Raw genomic sequence first — 18,670 nt, 5'->3', positions numbered from 1 at the left:
GTAGAAGCCAGGGGTGCTGCTAAACATTCTACAATACATGGGACAGTCTCCCAAAAAAGAAAGGGCCACAAGCATCTGGCATCGAATGGTGCATCTGGCCCCAAATGTCAATGGCATCAACGTTGAGAAACTCCCATATTGTAGCATGTGAATACAAAACAAAACAAAAAAATGCAACAGGCATTCTGATACAGTGAGAGCCCAACTTGAAGTAGAAGCCAACGTAAGTGGCCAGCACTGCTGAAATAGCTCTGGGAGTCCAGAGAGGTGGCCTGTGACCCTGCACTGAATCGACCCATCCTTCCTCTGTATTTAGTTATGAGCCATGAATTCCCCTATTATTTTTTTAAAAATATTTTTTGATGTGGACCATTTTTAAAGTCATTATTGAATCTGTTACAATATGCTTCTGTTTTTTATTTTGGTTTTTCAGTCCTGAGGCATGTCGGATCTTAGTTCCCCTGCTGCTGCTGCTAAGTCGCTTCAGTCGTGTCCGACTCTGTGCGACCCCACTCCGTCCCTGGGACTCTCCAGGCAAGAACACTGGAGTGGGTTGCCATTTCCTTCTCCAATGCATGAAAAGTGAAAAGTGAAAGTGAAGTCGCTCAGTCGTGTCCGACCCTCAGCGACCCCATGGACTGCAGCCCACCAGGCTCCTCTGTCCATGGGATTTTCCAGGCAAGAGTACTGGAGTGGGATGCCATAAACCACACCCCCAGCATTGGAAGGTGAAGTCTAAACCACTGGACCGCCAGGGAAGTCCCAATTCCCTTATTACTTAAGCTATTATATTAAAAGTTTGAGTTGGGCTCTCTGCTAAATGTAGTCAAAGGCCTTCTAACTAATTTATCAATGCATCGTATTGTACTCATGATAAAGCTTGTAAGTTAAGTAGCAGGATCTTGAGAACCTCCTCCCCTAAAGTTACCATCCTTAGGCACAAATCTCTTAATGCATGCAGCACCCAGCTAAAAAAGACAGATAAATTTAATCTCAACTCCTAGGCTGTTTAAAGCTTTACCCAAAAGTTCATTTCAACAATACCTCTGAGAAGTATTAAAGTCAATTTTTAGATTTCAAAATGTAAGAGAAAAAAAAGTCAGGAGTATTTAATACTATGCATAGCTCTAACATGATATATAATGCTAGATCTTAATATTAATTAAATTTCAGTATCCATAAGTGATGACCACAGTGCACTGCAAGTCAGTTGCCCATGATAAATGCAACGTACAGTGGTCTTCACTGATAGAATATATGACTTGAGAGGCGGTACAGTTTTGCTATCAGCCTCAACAGGAAAAGAATCGCAGAACCACAGACCACGAGAGAGGCAAGGAACTGAAGAGAACATCTTGTCCAACTCCCTTATTTCACAGAGGAGGAGGTTCACGGGGAAGCAATTCCATCAAAAGTCGACCAGTCAATTAAGGGCAAAACTGAAACTACAATCTAATTCTTTTAACGCTCAGCCCCTAACTTGAGACAACTTTTAATTATGTGCAAGGAATTCTTCCTTTGCAACCAGTGGTCCTGCTCTTTCTTGCCAGGGCTTGTGGCCTGTCAGGAAAGGTCCGCTCAGAGGAAACTGGAGAGAGACAGGAGGGAAGTATCTCTGAGTGAACGTACAGGTCCCTTCACTATGCTAACGCAAACTACATGGGACTTTTAAGTTGTCTTTCCATCTCTTAGAACACACACAGAGAAAACTACATAAAATAGGGATTAGAAACCACCCAACAGATTCCTGTTACCCTTCCTTTGACTTCTGAGTACAAGAAAAGTTCTTATCTTCTCGACAGCAGGCCAAGAGATATGCATATTCGAGTCCTAGTTCTACAGTGCATACATCAACAGCTCAGACCATGTCCTAAAGGGTTTGCAGCAGCTTGATTATCACCAGTTTACAAGTCACCCCTCCTTCATGACATCCCAGGGAACCTCCACAAACCTGCTGGCAAGTGTGCTTGCTTTTCAAGAACTTGGCACACAAACACATCCCTGCCCTTCAGAAAAAGAAAGCAACACGAGGGAAACAAAAAATCATCTGCTACAACACTCTGGCACTTTAGCCAGATAAACAAATGGAGCATGATAGACCAGTGTCAACCTGCTGGGATTTAAGTAGTGTTTTGTCAAAGCCATGTTGGGGCCAGGAATATATTTTAATATGGCACTTTGCTTTAAAGTGGCTTTATCTTTTATCAGCATATATACTGGCATACATTATATATCATGGAGAGGAAATCAATGAAATATATTGAAAAATAAATAACTTTTCAAATTCCATATGATAATTAAGAGTTATGAACAGGAAACATTAACAAAGCCCTGTGAAACCATCTGCTTTAGAAGTAAGTCTTTTTGATAACAATTCTATACATCAAACCTAACAAAGCTCTTTCTGGTTAGCAAAAATAAATGATCACTTTTGCTATATCTGTGGTGTAAACATGTATAAGAATATGTACATCTGTAACTGTGGTGTTGGAGAAGATGCTTGAGAGTCCCTTGGACTGCAAGGAGATCCAACCAGTCCATTCTAAAGGAGATCAGTCCTGGGTGTTCACTGGAAGGACTGATGTTGAAGCTGAAACTCCAGTACTTTGGCTACCTCATGCAAAGAGTTGACTCATTGGAAAAGACTCTGATGCTGGGAGGGATTGGGGGCAGGAGGAGAAGGGGACGACAGGGGATGAGATGGCTGGATGGCATCACCGACTGGATGGACATGAGTTTGAGTGAACTCCGGGAGTTGGTGATGGACAAGGAGGCCTGGCGTGCTGCGATTCACGGGGTCGCAAAGAGTCAGACATGACAGAGGGACTGAACTGAACAACAAAAAATAGTACTGGAGTACAAACGTTTTTGGGATAGAGCCTAATACCACCAAAGAACAGGAAAAATCTAGAGATTATTTAAATAAATGGAAAAAAAGTAATCATCACATGGAGTTCTGATAAGACATAGCATTAAAATTCCTCCTAAGATGAAGGACTCAGGAGGGTATTTTTCCAGAAGACTAACATGTTGACCGACATTCAACCCAAATGCCAATAACCAAGAATCACACCTCCATTTTTTACCACTTTTCATTTATAATACAGAGGAACTGTGACAATGGGCATTTGACCTGCAGACATTCAGTGAAAAGTAACAATAAAAGAATCCTACAATAAATATCTCAGAAAATCTTACATTTTACTTTTTTCAACAATCAAACAAGCATAAATATCCTTGGTTGGTTGACTTTCAGGCCTACCTACTTCTTTACTCCTTTAATTCATTTTTGCCATGATTAAGTCACTATAAATTATTACATAAAAACAAAAAGGAAGACAACAAACTCCAAAAAAGTTAGTTTTGTAGTTTTCACTAATTGAGAAAGCTTATACAGTTAATCCTCATTATTTACAGATTCCATATTTATAAATTTGCCTACTCAGATTTGTAACCCCAGATCAATACCCATGGCACTTTCCTAGTCACTGGCAGATATGCATAGGGCAGCAAAAATTGTTGGGGCTCATGTTCCCTTCTGAAGTCCAACAAGCGGCTGGCCTGCTTTCTTGTTTCAGCTCTTATTCTGTGCATGAGTATCTTCCTCACAGTCTGTTTACTGCTCTGCAGTCTGCGTTTTTGTGCCTTCTATTAGTGCTTGTTATTTAAATAGTCCCCAAGCATAGTTATGAAGTGCTGCTTAGTGTTTCTGGAGAAAATATGTGAGTTAGATAAGCTTCTTTCTCCAACAGTTGGTTGTGAGCTCAATCAATCAATAATACACATAAGGTATCTTTAAACAGAAACACACATAAAACAAGGTTAAACAAGATCGACTGATGAAAATGAATACTGTGGCCAGAAGTTTGCAGGAACCTAATTCTGTATTTCCCCTAGAAGCAATGGCTCAATATTCACTAATTCAGTAATTCACAGAGACTGGAGAACATAACTACTGTGAATGAGAACTAACTGGATTGAGATTTCCAGTTAAAAGATCAATAAGGAGAATGTAGCTTATTAAAATGTTCCAAAAGACTTACAGACCTGAAACCACTGCTGGGTGAGCTGGGCAGAATCTGAATCTACATTAAACTGAATTCCTAATACTTCAGTTTCTCTGTTTTAACCCCAACTGTCTGATGCTACCTTATGCGTTTTAATTTAATTGTCATTGTGTTTTATACTTATTTGAAAAGGATGCATGTTTTCTACAGAAATTTTGAAAATACAAGTAGGAAAATAGAGGGTGAAATATTATAAATAAAATCACACAACTTTTTATCAGAAGGAATGTGAGTATGTATCTGAGGTCCTTATTTTGCTCTGATTGCTAATAAGACAATTCTAAGAACAGGATTTTCACTCCCATGAAAATCATGGGAATATTTAAGTGACAAAAACCACCTAGCTTCATGGTTTTTATATGCCCTAAGTTTGTAAAAATGAAGGTGCAGTAAAATGCCATTATGACACATTTCAATAAACTTTAAGAAACAAAAAGTAGAAAGATATATTCTGCAAACAGAATTTATGCTAACCTTGTAATTAGAATATCCAGTCATTGCTAATAATCTACTACGGTGAAAACTGAGCCAAGCATATCATTAAAAAGGTTGTCATAACGAGATGCCTTGGAGAACCTGGTTTACTGAACTCTGCTGTAATATCTGCTGCATATCTTTATTGTTTGTTTATTTATTGACCATGTGGGTTCTTAGTACCCTGACCAGGGATCAAACGTGCATTTCCTGTGGTGGACGCATGGAGTCTTAAACACTAAAATGTCAGAGAAGTTTCTGTTGCATATTTTTAAGTTATCCTTTTTATTAACCTCAGGTAACTTCCTGAAAAACTTACATTGACTACAGTATAAACTTTAACGTGAAATCTCTTAGAGATTCCCTTACCAATTTCCAAAATTTGAACAACTTTCAATAGGAAATAGAAATCACAAGTAAAACAGTCCAGCAGTTTTCTGTTAACTTGGTATAGAATTTTGCTGTACATAATGTGCTTCACTAAGTTAATCTTACAATGAAAGGTTAGACTCAAAGGCCCATAAAACAAAAAGGCACACAACATTTGTTGCTGCAAATCAAATTATCATCTTAACTATAGCTAGTTATTTCCTTTCTAATTTCATATTTGCAAGTGAGAGGTAAATGAACTTTATAATCTGTTATATGAATTAATATTCTTGAAGAGGGAATCAAAATTTATACTATTCAAATATGATTCCCTTTAACTGAAGATATTAGTATGTTATTCAATTCTATCCAATCATTAATGCCCAGGGACTTTATTTCCCAAGTCTTTTTTTAAAATATAAATTAATTTATTTTAATTGGAGGTTAATTACTTTACAACATTGTATTGGTTTTGCCATACATCGACACGAATCTGCCACAGGTATACACGTGTTCCCAATCCTGAACCCCCCTCTCACCTCCCTCCCTGTAACAACCCTCTTTCTGAAGTGTGCTCCCTCTAACTCGGCACAGGTAACAGAGACAGCTAACTTCCTTCGCCTCATGCATACCTCCACATGGTACTGCTTATGGCAGGTGGCATCTGATTAGCTGCCTCCTATTTGAATCCCAAATGAACCTTTGACCACAGAAGACTTGAGAGAGACAGACAATCCAATAAATAGCACAACCATTAAACTGCAAAAACCAGAAGGGTCTTCAGAGCAGATTCCACAGGCTTTTATCTGTTTCTCAGTTGCACAAGCGCAGCATATGCAGGACTCATTTTGCTCAAATTGCTCCCTCCCTTTCCCATTTCTGAAGCAACACGTGACTCTTGGCTGGTGTGTCCAACAACATGAGTCACTTTAGACTAGGCCAGGCCAGCCTAGCTGGAGAGGCAACAAGACGTATTTACAGTGTCCACCCAAATTTTGGAAGAGTTTTCACTTCACAGCAGGGAGGAAGTAATTAATATTCAAAATGACCTTGCAAAACCAAACAAACCCAACAAACAAACCTGGTGTGCAAAATGAAGAAAAAGAACCTTACTAACATACTATACCAGAAACAACTTGCTTTACTCTCTAGTAAAGTATATATTAGTGGTTTCTCACAAGACTAGGCAAATACAGGATGGAAAAAGGCTGAGTCAGAGGGTGGTAGGTATTTAAGCAGTAACATAGTGATACTGTTTTGTTTGGGGTTGTCTCAAAGTAAGCAAAACGCTGAAAATCAGCAAAAGGACAGGAAAAGCAGTCGTGAAAACACTTCACTCCCCATAGGTATGACTCTGGTTTGTCAGGTCCAGTTCTAGCTACCTGATTGAAGAGCACTATAGAGGCTAACACGTGAATTGAGAAGGCAAGCAAAAAAGCAGCTGAAGCAACAGGTTTCGAACATAATTCAACCAAGAGAAGGAGTTTAGTAAAGGATTCAAAACATGCAGAGATCAGAGAGGAGGTTTTCATTTGCTACCATAATATAAACTGGAAATAGGCATCTTCTTAAGAGAAACCCAAGTAAGACAGTAGGTGTTGCAAGAGGGCATCAGAGGGCAGACACACTGAAACCATAATCACAGAAAACTAGTCAATCTGATCACACGGACCACAGCCTTGTCTGACTCAATGAAACTAAGCCATGCCGTGTGGGGCCACCCAAGACGGGCGGGTCATGGTGGAGAGGTCTGACAGAATGTGGTCCACTAGAGAAGGGAATGGCAAACCACTAGTATTCTTGCCTTGAGAACCCCATGAACAGTATGAAAAGGCGAAATGATAGGATACTGAAAGAGGAACTCCCCAAGTCGGTAGGTGCCCAACATGCTATTGGAGATCAGTAGAGAAATAACTCCAGAAAGAATGAAGGGATGGAGCCAAAGCAAAAACAATACCCAGCTGTGGATGTGACTGGTGATAGAAGCAAGATTCAGTGGAAATCAGTCTTGGGTGTTCATTGGAAGGACTGATGCTGAAGCTGAAACTCCAATACTTTGGCCATCTCGTGCAAAGAGTTGACTCATTGGAAAAGACTCTGATGCTGGGAGGGATTGGAGGCAGGAAGAGAAGGGGACGACAGAGAATGAGATGGCTGGGTGGTATCACCAACTCAATGGGCATGAGTTTGAGTAAACTCCAGGAGCTGGTGAGGGACAGGGAGGCCTGGCATGCTGCGATTCATAGGGTCGCAAAGAGTCGGACACGACTGAGTGACTGAACTGAACTGATGACATACATGTGTGATATTTATCACAGCAGCATTAACGTAGTGAAAAAACTACAACTTAGGTGTTCAAGAGAATAATGACTAAGTAAATTCTTTCGATCTAACAAAAATGATAAGAATTTGACAAAGATTATGGTAGGAGCAGTGACCAATCAGAATAGTTATAGTTCATAACATCAGGTGTTGGTAACACTTGCATGTTGGCTGGGGTAGGGGTGTACTTGTAGAAGCTATAGAGGCATCTGGGGGCAGACAGGAAATCACCTTTTATCAACTGGTATGGAAGGGTTTCAACTCATTTAGAAAACTACTAACAGTACCACAGTGCCAGTACATGCTGGTCACATGCCACACCTGGCCACTGGCCAGGCAGCAGCTAACAGTGCCAAGTTCTTATTCCATGACAGGTACTGGGAAGCACAGCTCTCAGTGGCTCTAAGGCGGCTGTTATTATCATCTTTCTTTTACAGGTGACAGAAAGACTCGGGGAGCTTAAATGACTTACCCAAGTTCATTCTGCTCACAAATAACGCTGAGATTCCACCCCAGGCCTATATGCCAAGAGGTAACTTTACACTGTACCATGTTGCTTCCTAAGGCTATAGAGTTATATGGTATAACATTAAAGGAGAAAAGTCAAGATAATAAACTGTAAATAAGATTACTTGACTTAAAGGTGATTTTTTTTTTCATTTAAAATTTCCAATGTTTTACAATATGATTGCATTGCCTTTTTAATGGAAGGTGAATAGGTAAGAAAAAGTGTATCACAAAGACTTACAACAGCAAAGTTTCTTAAAAAATGGAAAGAGTTTACTAAGGTTACAAAAATTTTAATGCATTTTTTTCCTTCCCAAACAGGACACTTCATCTACCTGAAATGGTTCAACTAGTTTTCTAACTTAATAAACAAAATCACCTATAAATTACAGTCCCTTCTAGAATTAGGATTCTGTAATACCTTGTCAATCCTTATCAAACAAATAAAAATACTATTAGCCTGAGAATTATTAAAGAAGGCAAGGCATTCATTCATTCAATTAATACGTACTGCCTGTCTGTTACGTGTCAGTCATTTAGTTAGTTGCTGGAGAACCCCAAGTCAGTCAAGAAACTGCCTTCATGCAGTGTACAACAATTTCAAGATGGCAATTCTTTCTTGACCTATTTTTAAATTAAAGTCTCTGTGTTGAAGGGCAGAAAGCACTGGCTCCAGACTCAGGAGCAGCAGTCAAGGGTCACCTATTGGGAAAGGGAGGCTGGACTGATATATATCAGAGTTTCAACATGGGTTCATTCCCACCTTGGCCAGCGTCAACAATCAAGCAAAGAACCCTGAGAAAGTATGGTAGCTTCTGGGAGATCCTTTGGCCCAGAGGGTAATTTCTATATTATCTGCTGAAATGTCAAATTTCTTTGGGTCTCTAGGCAGAAAATGGGATAGACACCCATGATGGAGAAGACAATCAGCAACTTCTGGGAGTTAGCCGGCTTTGAATCTTACAGGTAAGGAAAAGAATCCTACCCTTTAACCAAGGTGGACCTTTGAAAAGACAACTCTCAAACTTTGTGAATGTCACAGTATAGACTATAGTCCCAAAACATATATTACCATCATCATTACCAGGCACTTTGGTAGGTATGACCTGAGAACCTCCTTCGGACCTAAAAACAATCTGTTTGGGGCTCATAATGTTAGATGAAAAATATTATCTAATATTTTAGATATTAGATATCTAACTTCCCTGGCAGTCTAGTGTTTAGACTCCACATTCTCACTGCCAGGGCTTGGGTTCAATATCTTATCAGGAAACTAAGATCCCTCAAGCCTCATGGTGGGGCCCCCCCCCCCCCCAAAAAAAATCACTTGGAAGGTACAGTAAGGATTGTTACTTCAGGAGTATAAAACTATTTTGTCCTGATAATAAGTAGAAAGGTGGCTAAACTCTATGCTGCTGCTGCTAAGTCGCTTCAGTCGTGTCCGACTCTGTGTGACACCACAGATGCCAGCCCACCAGGCTCCCCGTCCCTGGGATTCTCCAGGCAAGACCACTGGAGTGGGTTGCCATTTCTACTCTATGCTACCTCCCCACAAATAAATATCCATTTAAATTAACATACACACACCCCTATAGACTCTTCATCTTCTTTTACTGTTCTGCCACTCAGTCAGGTAAACCTTATTTCCTTGGAACTAGATTCCTTTTCATGCTGCTTTAGGTTGCTAACTAGATAGACATTTAAAAATGTGCTGAGGGCGACAATCTGGTGAAAATTTAAGACGGCCAGAAGATCTTTAAAATCAACTGTTAGATCCCATCATGCCTAGAAAAGCAGAGAACTTACAGTCACAATATGTTACTCAATCAAATTCCCCAATCATATGCTAGGCATCTCACCTTCGATATAGCTTGGACTGTCCAAAAGTCATAATTACCAGTGGTACATGGAAGGTGGTTAAGACTAGAATGATCTGAAGAGACAAAAGCATGTGGTCAATAAGAAACATAATCCAATTACATGTTTGCAATATCTGAATATCAGAAATATTGCCAATAATTCTGCTTCACAGTAGCCTATATTGTAATACATTTGAAAACCAAGAAGGACCAAGTGATTACGGCTTACAATGATTCGAATTCTCAGCTTATTTTGTTGAGATGGTCCCACAGCCTACACCTGATGCAGCGTGAAACAGTGCTGATCAACTCCAAATAACAGTAAAGGAAGAATTTAACTATTTTGTATCCACATTATTCTGAGATATTCTCAGTCGAGAATCATCTCTCTTTCCGCTTACAAGGCTAGAACAGAGTGAATGCTCTAATAGAGGTTGCTATGTCACATCTGTCCTTTTCTTCTTCTCCCTGCTATTAGTTCTCCATGAAATCAATTTTTTAAATAAGTATTTTTCTAGAGAAAACATACATGAAGATATGATTGTGATAAATTGGAATAAGAGGCTAGGGAGTCTCATACAGCCATATAACAAGAAATCTTGGAGATACCAACTATCTTAGATAAAGTGATAAATCATGGGAAATAGTGAACAACTCAAATTTTAGAAGCAAATGAGACAGGCTTAAAGAAATTCTACCAGCAATTTAAAAATTAATAACTTGCTCTTTAGTACAAAAATTCTATTTCTTTTGGCTTCTGATATAGCCTCACGTGCCTCAGTGCTCTGATACATACATTACTGGAATACTGGAGGGCATGAGCTGTGGTCCCTGCCCTTGCTCAGGCAGGATAATAACTGACTGTCTCATTCCCCCGATGCTGGCAGTACCTACCTCCTTTGTGGTTGGGGAAAGGCCAACAGATGGAGCTGAACAGCGATAAGCCCACGGCTGCCACAGTCCTTTAAAACTAACTATGGGAAAGGATACAGGAACAATACAGGTCGGAGGAAAAATGCCAACACGTGTAAGGTGCCATTACTGCTTCCACATAGAAGTTTTCCCAAGAATTGTACAGCTGCCTTTTCACACAGCACTCTCCTCTCTTCTTCTTCTTGCTCATCTTGATATTAAGCAGCCACCAAAGACTAAAAAGGTGTTTAGCTTTCTATTATGGAAGAAGGTGGTCACAAGATGTTCCTAGTTCTAAAAGCAAAACCAAACCAACCACAGCCTTCTGGAAGTCTGTCCTACAAACTCATTTCCTACAGCTGAAGTTGGAGACAGTTTCAGAAGGTAAAACATTTAGCACTTAAACTCCCCCAAATCTATACCATCTTCTTGCTAGGCTGAATCAACAAAGTCAGAGCATTACTTACCCCAGTGCTGTCTCCAACCCAGGACAAGGATACTGAGCCACTGAGATCATCGAATACATGCTATAAGGGGGAAAAAAAACCTCATTTAGAAATGACATCTCCTCTTCAATCTTCGACTTCTTTAAATAACACAGACCACTATTACTTTCAAAGTAATTATCTTTACAATTAAAAGGGGATATGGATTTCTGGAGCAAAATTTGGAAGAGACAGCATTTAACTACTTAACCTGAATCACAAATAACTTGGAAATTTTAATTCTCTCTCACATAAAGTAAGCCAAGCAGATGAGTTCTCTTCACTGTACCAGATGGGGAGACGGGATAATCTATTTGCTTTCTCCAACAGAACTAAATATAAAGATATAGAAAGTATTCTTAGGATATTTTAAAACAAGAGATCACAGCCCACAATGACAGATATAATTGTAAACCAATCAGCATAATTTAAATTTTTCTAAGGAGCCTTCACAGTACAGCCAAATAGCTAATAGCTGGATTCCTTTTGTTTCTAGGCTAATACATCCAAATGACAAGGGAAAGAAGCAAGAGTAAATGCCCTTGTTTCACCTTTTTATTTAATAATAATAACTACAACAGTAATAATATTAATAATAATAGAACCACCTTAATAAAGTTGTGGGGAAACTTTATTGTGGCTTATCGCTCTGGGGAAAGTGAGGAGACAAAAAAGGGAAAGCTGGTATACTGTATCTAAAATATGGCAATCATATTAAAATTTATTATAATAATTATTGTAGGTCCTTTTGAGTTTTGGTTTTCCAATACTTTCTTCTCTATTTATAAAATAATACATGTCCATCATAGAAAAAAGTAGATGACAATGTTGCTGTTTAGTCGCTAAGTCCTGTCTGACTCTTTTGTGACCCCGTGGACTGAAGCCTGTCAGGCTCCTCTGTCCATGGATTCTCCAGGCAAGAATACTGGAATGGGTTGCCATTTCCTTCTCCAGGGAATCTTCCCAAGCCAGGGATCGAACCCATGTCTCCTGCTTGGCAGGTGGATTCTTTACCACTGAGCCACTTGGGAAGCCCAGACAATAACAGAGAGACACAACAAAGAAAACATAAATCTTATCACACAGAGATACTCAAAGTTAACATTATGTGTATAATCTAGTCTCTATCACTTTTTTAACCGATAAAGAAATAATACCAAAAAGGCAACATTGGCACTTGGTAAAAACTTCTTACTACATAGATTAATATTAGAAATGTATACAGTAAGAAGTGAAGATCCTTCCTCTTCCCCACCACAACCTCACCACAGCCCCACCACCCAGAGGAGTTAGTAGTTTGTTGATGACTATGCTTTTCTTTTCTGAAGACTTAAAAATATTACAAAGATTTTTAAAATCTTAAATATGCCTTGCCTTTCCAAATATGAGCAGTTCCTTAGGAGCCAAGGATATAATTTTTATAGTCGCAGTATGCCCTGTGCCTACCATGATACTTCGCATGCTCAATAAGCATTTGTTGAATTATACATCCTTCCCAAACCACAAAGTTGACTCAAAATACAGCATGTCTATAATTGGTGGGATTCCAGCTGCATGGTTACTCAGGCCACCAATCCCAACAGAGATGTGTGAAGAAACAGAACTCACACATTAACTGTTTGGCTTATCTTCTAATTTTCTTCTGTGGTCCTACTAGATGGGTCGCTAAATTCACCTATGCTATTTTCCCCTGTACTGTAAGTAGCTTCGAGGTCGACAGAATCTCTTGTACAATCTCTGTAAATAGTACACTCAGTGCAACACAGACGGCTTGCTCAGTAAACGCTAGTTAGCTCTCAAATGCTCAGAGCTTCTCACAGCCACTGCAGGACAGAAAGGCTATTCATACATGTAAGCTGGCCAAGCATCTGAGAAAAAGTAGGTCTGCTGCTAGAGACACCTGGACCCATAAGCTTAAAAACGGATACAGCAGCACGTCTTCTAAGATACCACACAGAGCAAGACAGCATGTTCTCTTGAGTGAGGATACAGTGTCTGAAATTACATCAATGAGCTCCTTGAGGAGAAACAGGGATATCCTGAGTTTCCACAAATACCAGACAGACTGCACGGGCTAACAGTTATCTAAACAAAGGCTATCGTTCCAAGACAGGCTCTGGGCACAAAAGCTGATTAGGATAAAAGAAAAATTCCATCACTGGAGCTCTTGCTAGCTTGATCAAGCTTTCACTTTTCAGGCAATGTTCTCCACACCTGACCCAGTCAGCAGACACACTGGCATTACTCATATCTTCTATTGCTCAGCCACAGAAAGAGGAGGACTGTTAGATGACACTAGCAACCCTCAACTTAACCCAAACAAATCCAAGTATAGTTGACCTCATTCACGATCCAGAGTTCCTTTGGGAAAATGGAAGTGAAATTCATTAACTGTAATAGTGGCCTTCTGCTACCCTTAGTCTTCCCTTCCCAGCAACCGACTACATTTTACTTCTGAAAATGCATAAATTCATTGAGAAAACCCATCCACCTAGAGAAAATGCAATCAATTTTTTATATTTCAGTCTTTACCACTCTTACAGTGCTGTAAATAAAAGAAAAAAATGAAATTAGATCTAACAACAGACCACAGCTCAGATAGAAAGAAAAGGTCATATGGAAAGGAAACAAATCCAGGAGAATTGGGGAACCAAGACCACAGATTCAATCCTACCCCTTTAACAGGAAGATTACAGATGTCCAGGAAAAGTGTGGACAGTCTGGTCATGATTAGAAGACAGAATTTACAAATGTCAGCGAAAGGCCATTAATTCTACTGCTTATTTGTGATGTTTACAAAAGGTACACGTCATTCTACACTGTGGTAGCATCTTAGACATTTCAAATCATATATTACTTCTAATTATAGCAACAAGACTCATGCCTGCCTCCCTCATTAGATCCGAAGCCCATCTGGTGCAGGGACCAAGCCTATTCATTTTAGCAACTAATACACAGCATAGTGTGCTCAGCTGCTAAGTCGTGTCTGACTGTTTGCTACCCCATGGACTGCAGCCTACAGACTCCTCTGTTCATGGGATTTTCCAGGCAAGAATACTGGAATGGGTTGCCATTTCCTCCTCCAGGGAATCTTCCTGATCCAGGGATTGCACCCACGTCTTCTGCATTAGCAGGCAGATTCTTTATTGCCGGCACAGTGGTAAAGAATCCATCCGCTAATGCAGGAGACTCAGGAGACGTGGGTTCGATCCTTGAGTTGGGAAGATCCCCTGGAGGAGAGCATGGCAACCCACTCCAGTATTCCTGCCTGGAGAATTCCATGGACAGAGGAGTCTGGCGGGCTAGAAAGAGTTGGACATAATGGAGCGACTGAGCGCAGCAAACAGCATAGCACATGGAAGACAATGAAGATTAAATTCATTTCTTAGAAGGACTCAGAGCTCTGAAAGGGAGGATAATGGAGTGAAAAGATAAGGCCAGATCCACTTAACTTCCTCAAGACAGAAATGAGTATGCAATGTCAAAGTTCTATTCTGAGAGGACTTCTGTTTCCAGCCAAGATGGAGTAACATGGATCAGATTTACCTTCCACCTGAAACAACTAAAAATAAAATAAAAACCAACACAGAATACATAAAACAGTAATTTTCAAGACACTGGACGTTCGGCAATGAAGGACAATGATCCCTGAGAGGGAGCAGCAGATCCCTGAGAGGGAGCAGCAGATGATGGCCTACATCTGCCCTGGTGTACTGTCCTGAAATAATTTTCAGGCCATGGTACAGGGAAGGGGAGACAGGCAGAGTCCAGAGGTCTTTCTCCCTTGAAGAGATGAGCTGACAGTCTGGGGAGGCCAAAGAGGCTGGAGTTCACAGTGAAGTGTGTGACAGAGGAGAGGGCTGTACAGAATGAGAACAGTGGAGATCTGCAGATGAGGGCTCCCTAACCACCCTGCCAAGTTTTCATCTGAGTACTAATCATCACATGAATGCTAGGAATCTACCAGAGGCCAGGGTAAAAGCTGCAGGCAACAATATCAGGGCCTTACTCAGGACCAGAAACAATTCCTGTTTCCAGCAACCATACAGAAAACCTCATATTTCACAAGGAACTGGACAGAATACTCAGAAAAGTTTTACCTTGGTAATGAAGAAAAAATAACCCTAAACACTATTCTAGTCTTGCCTAAAAAACTTAAAAACAAGACCGAAAAGGATCAAACTATTGTCAAGTAACCTAACCATGACCCTGAACAAAGTTAAGGATATTTATAGGAATATTAAAATATATAGCACTCAAGCAGGTAAAATTCACCATGTCCAACAGTCAACAACAATAGAAAAATCCAGACATGCAAAGAAGAAAGCAGGACCTATAATGAGGAGAAAAATCAACCAAACTGACCCAGAAATAACACAAATAATAACATTAAGGACATTAAAAGTTATAATACTACTCCAGATGTTCACTCAAGAAGTTAAGAGAATAGACTGAGCAAAGATGAGCATTAAAGATATGGAAGAGTATTTTAAAAAATTCAAATTGCACTTCTAGAGATGAGAATTATACATCCTAGATGAAAATTACAATGAAAAGGATTAACAGGAAATAGACATTGTAGAAGAGAAGATTAATAAACTGGAAGCCATACCTAGAGGAAACTATCCAAAGAGAAACACAGCAAAAAAAAAAAGGCCAAAAATATAAATATTAACAGAGAATCACTGAGCTAAAGAACTTCAAGCAACTATACATAAACGAATTAATACACACACACACACACACATGCACACACACACACACACACATAACTGAAGTCTAGAAGATGTGGAGGGTGGGACAGAAAAAAATTGAAGAAATTATAACCAAAGTTTCCCCAAATTTAATGAAAAATATAAACCCAGAGATCCAAGAACCTCACAAACCCCAAGCTTAAGAAACACAGTGAAAACTATATCAGGGCAAATCATGTTCAAATTGTTTAAAATTGGTGATAGATAAAACTCTTACAAGTGTCCAGAAGAAAAAATGATATTACATACCGAAGAATAAAGAATCATAGAAGATCTCTCTTCAGAAACAATGCAAATCAGTGTATCAAAATCTTTAAAGAACTGGGGAAAAACTGTAAAGACAGAAATCTATACCCAGTGAGAATACCTTTTAAAAGGTCAGGTTTTAAAGAAGGGTTCTGTTCTGTTTTCCAATGCTCCTCAGCATTATATGGCAGGATTTTTTTTTTAAGTTTATTTTATTGAAGTACAGTTGATTCACAAGGTTGAGTTTAATTTCTGCTGTACATCAAAGTGACTCAGTTAAACATGTATACATTCTTTTCCATAATGGTTTATCCACAGGATATTGAATACAGTTCCCTGTGCTATACAAAGCAGAATCTTGTTGCTATCCATTCTTCTACAACAGTTTGCATTTGCTAATCTCAAACTTCCAGTCTCCCTCCCCTGCAGTCCCTTGGCAACCACATGTCAGTTTTCCATATCTGTGAGTGTGTTTTTGTTTTGTAGATATATTCATTTGTGTCCCATTTTAGATTTCACATGTAATTGATATCACGGTATTTGTCTTTCTCTTTCTGACTACCTCCTCTTAGTACGATAATCTCTAGATCCATCCATGTTATTGCAAATGACATTACTTCATTCTTTTTAATGGTAAGTAATATTCCACTAGGGCCTCCTAGGTGCCACAGTGGTGAAGCATCTGCCTGCCAATCCCTCGGTCAGGAAGGTTCGATCCCTCGGTCAGGAAGATCCCTTGGAAGAGGAAATGGCAACACACTCCAGTATTCTTGCCTGGAATATCCCATGGACAGAGGAGTCTGGCAGGCTACAGTCCATAGGGTTGCAAAGAGCCAGACACAGCTGAGTGACTAAGCACACACATATACACAGTGTTCCACTGCACACAGGCGTTTTCTTTATCCATACATCTGCTGATGGGCATCTAGGCTGCTTTCATGCCTTGGCTATTGTAAATAGTGCTGCTTATGAACAGAGGGGTGCATGAATCTTTTCAAATCAGAGTTCTGTCTGGTATATGCCCAGGAGTGGGAATGCTGGATCATATGACAATTCCATTTTTAGTTTTCTGAGGAACCTCCATACTGTTTTCATAGTGGCTTCAGCCCATATTGTGGGTGTTTGTTTTTGACAGCCACAAGAGAGGGACTACACCAGTGCAAAAGATCTGAAAGACAGCTGAAACCCCATTTTTCCATGTAAAACCAACCATTCTAGTTTCTAGTTATCAGAGCTTGAATGATCTCTTCTTAGGTATTACTTTCCACAGTGCTTACGGATGCTGCTTGTACTGTAAATTGTACAGTACTCTCCAAGTACTGTTGCTTGTACTCTCAAATTATGCTGGGACTTCTTAGATGGTAAATAGTATGATCTAGTATTACCCATCAGGCCTAGCACAAGATCTTACAAGATATTAAGAATTCCATGAATAACTCCATAAAAGTCTATTTACAAACCCTTGCTACCAAAATTGACCTGTGTGTAACCCCCGCCCCCTCTAATGTGGTTTCCACCATTTCAGTAAATAATGGCTAAATAGGGTTTCTTCCCATGCCCTTACTGCAGCCAAAACATTATTAAACACTAGTGTGTATTCTTGAGTGTTCACATGTACAATAGTGATCTTATTCCTCTCCTTCCACTGTAGTTCCCATCAACTCCATATAGTCAAAAATTGGTGAAGTTCCCCCAAACACATCAAAGTGTTTAGCGGCAATGGCCAGGAGTTGACTATACAGAAGAGAAACTCAAATATTTGACTATGAAGAAATAAAAGTCTGTCCACTGAGATTTAAACAGGGCTTACGGAGGTGGGAACAGATATAAATAATAGTGGATATGGCAGAGGGGGTTGTGCAGGGAGAACAAACACGAAGATATAGGCAAGTATTTTGAAAAAATTCAAAGGGTAACACTGATAAAACAAATTATATTAATTTCACCAACTAGTAAAGTTCTGAGTATACAGTATATCAAGTACTTGTTAAATAAGAACTTCAAGATCAGGATAAACACAGTTACGATGGGAATGGAAGGATAATGAAAACACAGAAAATGAAATGTGTGTGAAAAGAAAATCACTTCTTGAAATACCCAAAGAAAACTGACATGACGCCACAGGATCACTTACTCACACAAGGAAGCTTTCCAACGGTATATATAGCAGAACATAATCAACTAGTAAGTTATGGTTCAACTGCTCTAATCAAGGCAAAGTAACATGAATAAGAGAAATAAGAGCAGAGGACAAAGTTCTGTGGATAGAAAGAACCACAAGGCAGAATAAGCCCTTCAGGAACAGAAAACCCCAAACCTCTGACACAGTATTTCCAATGAACATCCTACAAAATGAAAATAATAAATATCCAAAAACATGTAGGAGTTGAGGGGTCCAGCCAACAGCAGGTAGAGAATCTGCCTCAAGCACTGTTACAAAAAGAGATGTTATGTATTAGCTGTATACATGACAACTGATATGGAAAAGGTGGCAGAGCTGAGGCCTGTTTTATTTCTGACGAACAATAGTTGTGTTGCCCCAGTGTAGTATGCCTAAGAGGTAGATTATTTAGCAGAAAGACAACACGATCTGGCCACTACATATTGCTAAACAGCCAGCCAAATGTAGGCTCTAGAAGCAAGTCAGAATTAAGGGAAACCACGTAAACATGCTG

The 18,670-nt window shown here is 39.6% G+C and overlaps 1 protein-coding gene across 3 annotated transcripts in view; it reads right to left on the bottom strand.

Moving 5' to 3' along the window:
* Window positions 1-18,670, bottom strand: part of SORT1 (sortilin 1) — a 66,857-nt gene that overhangs the window by 34,431 nt on the left and 13,756 nt on the right. For all 3 annotated transcript variants that reach the window (XM_052637813.1, XM_052637814.1, XM_052637815.1), the window contains exons 2-3: window positions 10,978-11,037; window positions 9,599-9,672 (exon numbers count right to left, since the gene is read on the bottom strand). In XM_052637813.1, the coding sequence (XP_052493773.1) occupies window positions 9,599-9,672; window positions 10,978-11,037 (134 nt within the window). The remainder of the gene's footprint in view (window positions 1-9,598; window positions 9,673-10,977; window positions 11,038-18,670) is intronic.

This window comes from Budorcas taxicolor, chromosome 3 (genome assembly GCF_023091745.1).
Source record: "Budorcas taxicolor isolate Tak-1 chromosome 3, Takin1.1, whole genome shotgun sequence".
NCBI classification, from domain to species: Eukaryota; Metazoa; Chordata; class Mammalia; order Artiodactyla; family Bovidae; genus Budorcas; species Budorcas taxicolor.
The sequence above is the reverse complement of the archived record's forward strand: the minus strand, read 5'-3'. Positions and strand labels throughout refer to the sequence as shown.